The sequence below is a fragment of the Sinocyclocheilus grahami genome, unplaced genomic scaffold (assembly GCF_001515645.1).
Source record: "Sinocyclocheilus grahami isolate Dianchi unplaced genomic scaffold, SAMN03320097.WGS_v1.1 scaffold24.1, whole genome shotgun sequence".
NCBI classification, from domain to species: Eukaryota; Metazoa; Chordata; class Actinopteri; order Cypriniformes; family Cyprinidae; genus Sinocyclocheilus; species Sinocyclocheilus grahami.
Window position 1 is genome coordinate 233,071 of NW_015505203.1, and position 8,597 is coordinate 241,667.

General features: G+C 39.6%; 1 protein-coding gene across 1 annotated transcript; it reads left to right on the top strand.

Moving 5' to 3' along the window:
• Nucleotides 1-2,378: 2,378 nt before the first annotated feature.
• On the top strand, nt 2,379-8,597 carry LOC107561786 (galactose-3-O-sulfotransferase 2-like). Its single transcript, XM_016246272.1, has 4 exons — nt 2,379-2,452; nt 3,017-3,127; nt 6,417-6,726; nt 7,123-8,597. The coding sequence occupies exons 1-4, from the start codon at nt 2,430-2,432 to the stop codon at nt 8,116-8,118; spliced, it is 1,440 nt and encodes a 479-aa protein (XP_016101758.1). The 5' UTR covers nt 2,379-2,429; the 3' UTR covers nt 8,119-8,597.

Below are 8,597 nucleotides of genomic sequence, written 5' to 3' on the forward strand. Positions count from 1 at the left end.
GGTGACTCAGAAAGGGTAGAACTGACAAGATCATTTGTGAAGAATATACTCCATCCTTGTATATTACAAGAAGAGAGGAGTCTGACTAGTACCTCATATTGAAGCAGTTAAAACTGATTTTCTTTATCAAAAATCAGAACTGTGTATTGTCTTTGTATTCTCAAAAATTTGTAATAAATGTGATTTAAAAAAAATTTAAATGACGCTGATCAGTTTGTATGTTTTTTAACTCATATTTAATCTGTCATACATTGTATGTAAATTTCAGCAAATTTGCATTTTTGGGTGAACTATACCTTTAAGGTAAACAAAATATACGTTTGATCCATATTGTAAGAAAATTATGCTATTACTTAAAACAGCCACTAGATGTCACTATTTACTGGTCACAGTCCCACAGTTACTAGTCACATGCTAAAATGAAAAAGCCGGCTCTGACTGCCCCCTAATGGATTATTTAGTGTTCTCCTACATTGAAAGCTAATTTCACTATAAAACATTTTAGTCTAGCATTCTAGTTAATAATAGATATAGAGTGTAACTCATGTAGATTTGGAATTAGAGTAGGTTGGAGTCGGAAAGGAAATAGAACGTATAAACACAGTATTTAATTTTGTACAAAGTAAAACAAAACAAGAAGGCAATATTTCAGCTCATGCTACATTAAAAATATGAATAAAAAAAAAATTGTGCAACCTACCCTCCAAGGGTCTATCTTTCCAAGCCTCGTTTTCATTCCTGAAAATTGAAGGGTTGATAGGATAGGGATGAGTAAATTTCCACACTTCCAGCTGTTTAATTCAACATGAGGTTCATTGGGGCACATGTGTGTTTGGACACGTCTTTGACTGGTAACTCGTAGTTAAGTGTTAAATCTGCACCCACTCATGTTCACCATACATCCAGGTGGCAATGGACTAGACAAAACAGGTCTGTGATGGCCTACATTTATCCCTTGACTGGCCCCTTCATTCGGGCTGCTCAGTCTTCCTGTGCACACTTGTGTCTTTTCTCTTGAAGCTTGTTTTTAAATACATACATACTAAAATTGACCATGGCTGTGCTAAGCCTTTTTCTTAAACAAACTACTGAAAATAATTAGCTGTGTTACCAAACTCAATCAGGTTTCTGATGACGAAAACTAGTGTGAGCCTTGTGATCCCCAGATTCCCCTTGAGGTTCATTATTCAGTATCAGCTGCAGAGCAAGAGCTCAGAGATGAATGGGGCTTTTGTTAGGCTTTGGATATTGTATGCGAGTGCAACAGATGGGGGTCGCATAGTTTGGGTGTACAGTGACACATCAAACCTTGGAGTTGTCAATTCTTCAGTCTCATAGGAAAGCAATAGATCCCACATTTACTTCCTTCACATTTATTCATTTTGCATGACAGAGAAAAAGCAAATCTAGGAATATGTAAGTGTGTTATAGGCCTATATTAAATATAGAGTAGTGTGACTACTGTACTTAATACACTTCAATTTACAAGACATCAGGCAGCAGAGAATATCTGAACTTCTAAAAAAAATCATTTGTCACATCACAGGGCAATTTAGTGAAAACTACTGAAGCTAAAAATGTGATTAAAAAATCAGGTAACTTTCTAACATACAAATTGGCAAAGGTTCTGAAAGCTTTTTAAATTTAGTATAGGCCTAGTTAGTATAATTTAGAATATAACAGAGTTTCTGGTAACAAAAACCCAAGAATGCTATGGTTTCAATCATTTGGGCCTATATCATTTTTCAAATCATTTAGCTGACCTAGACTTGTCAAAAGATAGGCTGTAAGTGAAAAAAAAAATCATAGGCGTACGAGAAGTTAGAAATACTTGATTTTTTCCAATCATATACTTTACATGCCAAGTCAATTATATGTAATTAATATGTAATAATTGTTTATCTTACAATAAAAACATTGCATGTGTACTTCTCATAATGTTATATAAAAAGGAAATAGGACATCGGGGAGTAACCGTGGAAATCTCACGGCTATAGTGATGGAGCTGTTTACTTTTATGCTTCGCTTTCAATCACGTCCGCGCGTATCGTTTCTGAGAATCTGTATTTAGTGCTTGTTAGCAAAGAGCCGATCTGACGTCAGGCTTCGACTCACATAGCAGCAGACTGGTCACTAAACACCCGCCCACATTCACCCAAAACACAAAGCAGTCCCTTTTCTCCGTCTCAAGCTGCTGGTCTTCCGAGTCTTCGAGAAGCTGAAGCGAAGCACATGCACCTCAAGCAAACTGGAAATCTAACGCAGTTGACTGCAGTCGTGCAGGCGTTCTGCTGTCGGACCATGGACGCGCGGAGGGAGCACTTCCATTACACAGACGCCGTCGAGCAGATTTGAAAGGCATCGTCCGAGATGCACCGTGGCTGCTGTTATCAAGCGCCCATCTATAGTGATACCGGCCGGGTTTTATCATGGTTTTCAGACGGTCAGCTCGGTAAGTGTGTCAGGCTCAGAGCGGCGACTGCTGTGATTTAAGACAGCGGCAAGCGTATTGAAACAGGTCATTTTTGCATCTCGTCTGCCTGTTTACCTTTCCTCTATAGCCGTTTTTAATGCAAACTTAGTTTGTGCAAAAAGCATTGGACAAAAGTCTGTTCGTTTTGATCAAAGCCTGTGTGGCAGAGAGTCTAGTTTGCTGATAGAGGCATCAGGCATGGAAAGAGTTTCTGATAACAGCCTTCAATCTTTTTGTGTGTTTATTATATATGTAGATTTGATCTGACAACAGATACACCTGTCTGTTTGTGTCTTCTGTTTTCCTGTCATATCACTTGTCTTCCATTTTCAGACTCTAATCTTTTTCATAATGTGCCTTTTGTGTTTCCAATTATGGCTTCTCCATTCGTGCATATTTCACACTTCACATGCTCATATTCTTCTCCTTTAATGTCCTTTTGTTGGTCTGTTATGATTTCATGCTTTATTAATGAACATATCACTCTCTTTCTGTGCTGCACAATTTCATAACTGAGGCTAACCCTCCTTCTCTTGGTCATAGGAGAATGCGGTGGCTGGGATGTTATCGTTTGGGGACCGTATGGAAAGCACTTCTGGTATTTGTTGTCATCGCTTTTGCGGGACAACTTCTGGGAGTCATCTTCAACAAAAGGTAAGAAAATGCTGTCATTCCTATCTTCATTCCTTTTTCTTGTTATCTTGTACTGCATTCTTATACAGCACATGCTTGGTTACATATTTTTATCAATTAACTCCCAATGTTAAGAAATAATGTTGCTTAAATGTTTTTGGATTATTTCCAGCTGAAAAAAATGTAATATAACTTAATATGAACTTAATAATGGTTTAGTAACCCACTGTAAAAAACATTTGTGGCTGGCTTTTTTGGGAAAGAAATTCAGTTCTCACGTAAATAGTTTACCACCCCCACAGACCTGTATAACGTCTGTTATCATTTACTCATTTTAATTCTGCTCCAAACCTGTAAGACTTCATTCTTTCTGTGGAACATGTTACACAAGTGAAGATAGTTTGAAAAGTAAGTCATACAGGTTTGAATTTATCCCTTTAAACTATCCCTTTAAGAAATATAATTTAAAGGGGTCATATGATGCGATTTGAATTTTTCCTTTCTCTTTGGAGTGTTACAAGCTCTTGGTGCATAAAGAAGATCTGTAAAGTTGCGAAGACTAAAGTGTCAAATCCAAAGAGATATGCTTTATAAAAGTTAAGAGTCAGCCACACCTACCTAAAATGGCTCGTTCTAACACGCCCCCACATATCTACCTCACTATGTGAGAAGATTTGCATAACGCCGCCCAAATGTTCACGCAAAGAAAGAAGGCGTAACTTTTAATCTCGCTGTAGTATTGTTGCCGCCGCCGCCATATCGTGAAGACGCTGTGTGCTTCGTGGTGAAAGCGAAACTACTTTGTTTGGTCTTCCAAAAGAGGACGATATCTGCTTCGTCATGTCTGGAGCTGATCCGTGCTGGTTGCTGAGGAAATACTTCAACTTCGCGCTGTGGATCGCCGGATCGGCTTTCACCGTGGACGAAGCGGAGACCAGCCCAGGGTCGTCACATGAGCAGCAGCAGTTTTAACATTAAGTGACATGACATCTGACGCACAGATGCCATTGGCACATGCCGCTATGCTCAGTGACACTTCCGGTGGCACTTCCGGTCCTCAGTGGCATGTGTCAGTGGACAGTGGCATGTGTCACTAAAACCTGTGACACATGTCAATGGACTGTGTCTTGTGTCAGTTGCACCTTCGGTAGTGACTGACACCTGCCGCTGGGTGTCGCTGCATAATGTACATTTAATGGCAGAACGATATTGAATTAATTAACAGTATGTTGCTGTCAAACATACGATTTATTACATTGCAGAGTTCATTTGTACAACAAAAACTGAGTTCCTATATTAAGATTAAAGTGTGTCTTATGCCCCTTAATGAGTATTGTTCATTGTAAGTTTATTTCCAGTAGCCAGCCCAGTTCCAGTTTTGTGCAATGCATTCAAATACGTAAATACGCGTTTTTTCATTTTTGCATAGATTTGACAGTTCAGCTGTATCATTTGTAATTATAAAATAATATAGAGACTATGCAGAGGCCATAACAAAAAAAACAAGAAAAAGAAAGAAAAAAATAAACGTTTTAATCAAATGTGCCACCACTAACTGATACTTGCCAATCAGGAATTAGCCTACATATAAATATAAACTGATGAGAAAATGCCACAAATCATTATGATGTCTGCTACTCTAACGTGCTTTATGAAACTTACACCAACCATTCAGAAGTGTGCTTGACCTTGACACAGGCTTTTCACAACGCAACGTAGGTTAATGTAAGTCTGCAACGTAATGTAAATCTATGCTATATTAAACAAAGTTTGTACTTATTAACGTGTCTGCAGAAAGTCAAATGCTTTGACAAAACATTCAGGCATCTCCAGAAGAAATGCATGCTCATACTAATAAATATATATATATATATATATATATAGATATATATATATATATATAGATATATATATATATATATAGATATATATATATGTGTGTGTTTCTTGTTACACAGTTACAATTGTAAACAGAATTACATTTAATTCATATATAATTATTATATTACTATATAAAATATTAAATCTAGATGATAATCTGGCGCTGGCCAATGTTAAATTTATACTGACACCTACTGACGTGCATGCAGCGTCATTCGTAGTGATCCATGATAATTTTTTTCTCGTGTGTATCCTAGAATGGGTAGTCTGCGTGATCACCCACATACAATAGCACTGGTAGGCTATTGCACAATATTCAGTGTCATCTGCCACTCAAATACAGATGTGCCACACACTGACCTCATGTTTGAAAAACGTATAATAAACTTGTAAATACGTTTAATTGACATTTATTTAAAAATCACTAAATTCAGCTTTTTATTTAGGATTTTTGTGTTACAATTACAGCTGCTCAACTCATCTGCCAGTCACAACTGGAGGCAACATACTGCGACATGATCGTGACAATGTCAGTGACACAGGATGCAGTCCATAGGTACATGTCACAAGTTTTACTGACACATACCACTTGAAAACCGAAACCGAACTCCAAATGACACAGCTGAACTGTCCGATTTTCATTGGCATGTGTCAGTGGAGAGTGGCATGTGTCACTAAAAGTGTCACTAAAACTTGTGACACATGCCACTGTCCACTGACACATGCCACTGAAAACCTGAAGTGCCACCGGAAGTGCCACTGAGCATAGCGGCATGTGCCAATGGCATCTGTGCGTCAGATGTCATGTCACTTAATGTTAAAACTGCCTCTCCACATGTGTAACATTTCCGTCACACGCTTGAGGAATTCGGCCAATCACAACGCACTGGATAGCTGGCCAATCACAGCACACCTCGCTTTTCAGACCGATGAGCTTTGTAAAAATCGACAAAGGCGGGTCATAGAGGAGAAACAATAATGTACAGTATGTGGAAAATAATGTGTTTTTTTAACCTTAAACCGCATAAACACATTTCATTACACCAAATACACCAAATAATGTTCTTTTTAGCAGCATCATATGACCCCTTTAACTAGTCAAGAGTACTCTTTGTTTGGGTATTCTTGTTTAATTTATTCTAATAATATATAATGTGCCTCTCAGCAATTGTAAGTGATGATATGCATATCACATTCTCAGAATAGCACTGAATTCATTGTTTATTCTCTACTTCCTTAATCACTTTATCCCAATTATCACTCTTGTTTAATTATCTATAACCTGGTAGGCCTTTTTGTCTTGTTTAATTTCTTTTGTTCATTTCACTCTCCATCTTGTCATTTTTCTTAGTATATCAAGTGGAACGGGAGATTCGTTTTTGTTCTGGTTATCATTTTTACATCATAATTTGTTCTTTCTGCACATTAGCTGGATGCAGCCAGAGAGACGTCATTCCCTCTACGCTCTTCCCTCTGAGAATTCCCATGGGGACTCTCTGGGGTCTTGCCAGCCCCACACCCACATCATGTTCCTGAAGACTCACAAGACGGCAAGCAGCACCGTTCTCAATTTGCTCTATCGCTTTGGAGAGGAGCGGGGCCTTAAATTTGCCCTGCCTGTGGGGTACCAATTTGGCTACCCACTGCCCTTTATCGCCCAGAGGGTGAAAGGATACAGAGGCCCTCATGTGGCAGAATTTGACATTATGGGAAATCATATGCGGTTCAACAAACCAGAGGTACATCACATGATAGCTGGCATTTTCTCAAAAAGATATGTTGAAAATCACTTTTGATAAATTATTTATGGGTCTTAGCAATAAAATCGATTTACTTCTTTAGTATTAATCTTGTTTTTCTGGTGTAAATCAGTTTGAGCATCAAAAAGCATAAATTGCAAAAACCATCCAACCAAGTATATTTATGTTTTCATTAATTATAAATACCAAATAATCATGCAAGTTATTTTATAATCAGATTCTTTTGATTGATGCATCTTTATTTTCTTTAAATAGAAACCTAAGCAGAAAAATGAGAAATCTCCTATGAACATTTACATTCAATATTTTATTTCAGGTACATGATTAAAGATGATTCTTTTTGTAATGTGATTCTCTTTTTTACTTTCATTGCAGGCTGAGAAGGTCATGCCAGCTGACACCTTCTATTTCTCCATCCTTCGAAACCCTGTGGCTCTAGCTGAATCCTCCTATGCCTACTATAAAAATGTTGCCCCTGCCTTCAGGCGTGCCAAAGGACTAGGTGATTTTGCAGACAACCCCTATAAGTACTACGACCCCAGACTCCGAAACAACCATTATGCCCGCAACCTGATGTGGTTTGATTTTGGTCTGGATCATACCTCCAACTTCAGCCTCGGGCTGGTCAAGCGCGGTGTGGCAGCAGTGCGTCGGAACTTCAAGCTCATCCTTATCTCAGAGTACTTCGACCAATCTATGGTGCTGCTCCGTCATGCTCTTTGCTGGCCGCTAGATGCTGTGGTTTCTTTTAGCCTGAACGCCAGGCAGCAAATGCCCAGTGGAAGATCAGGATGGGTGGTCAAGGCTGCAGCTCCAGCTCCTTTGGCATTAACAGACAAGCAAAGATCGAAATTACGTGAATGGAATGCACTAGACTGGCACCTTTACCAAGCTTTTAATCTCACTTTCTGGCAGGACGTAGAGCGCTTCGGGCGTAGTAGGATGGAGTCTGAGGTGGCCCTGCTTAGGACCAAACGGGAGGTTCTCACTCGGATCTGCTTGCGTGATGGTGGCCGCCCCATAGAGGCCAGTCGCATCCGGGACAAGTCCATCCGCCCTTTCCAGAGTGGATTAGTGAAGATCTTGGGTTACGAGTTGCAGTCGGGACTAGACAACGCCACGTGGGAAGCTTGCCTACGCATGATCAGGCCTGAGATCCAATACAAAGACTTGCTGGATGTTCGGCAGTTCCCTCGAGCCCAGCAACCCCCAGCCGCTGCCGCTGGAGGGCTTCCACTAAAGAGGGAGCCCTCAATACTCAGGACTGAAGACCGTGGGGGAAAGAGGTTGGTGGAGAAGGACTGGGATGGGACCATTCTGTTTCGGAATCAATCATTAGAGCAGGTTGATTCAAAAGTAAGACTTAGATAGTTAGCTAGTTGCACCTTTTTGCCTCAGGGTCAGTAGTTCTGACCCATTTTGGCTCGACGGGCCTCTGTGCTGCACTACTAGAGGAGAAGGGATATCCAAGACATACAACACACTACTTTGTCATCAACTCTTCCTTCCCTCCATCTTGCCCTTCTACACTCTTATTTTATACAACACAGAGTTTCAGAGTGAAGAAGAGGTTTGTGAGTACATTGCATTGGTTGGGGTGATATAATGGTACATGCATGCCATATGGAGGCTAAATGCACAGACTCACTGTCGTGAGTTTGATATTGGGGAGAAGTGAGAAAATGCTGCTTCCCTGTCCATGATGAATCCATGGTATGTTACAAAAAATTTAGCAGTGAGTGCACGTTATGTAAGTGGTAGCAGTGTTTCAAACATACTGCTAAAAGCCCATTTTTAAATAGGTAAAGTATCTTTGGTACGTTAGCGTTCAAAGGTTTGGGGTCAATAAA

Bases quoted from the DNA above. Each gene is read 5' to 3' on its own strand.
- LOC107561786 (XM_016246272.1), top strand. From the start codon at position 2,430: ATGGTTTTCAGACGGTCAGCTCG. The intron at 3,128-6,416 runs GTAAGAAAATGC...TCTGCACATTAG, and splicing joins GGAGTCATCTTCAACAAAAG to CTGGATGCAGCCAGAGAGAC. The intron at 6,727-7,122 runs GTACATCACATG...CTTTCATTGCAG, and splicing joins TGCGGTTCAACAAACCAGAG to GCTGAGAAGGTCATGCCAGC.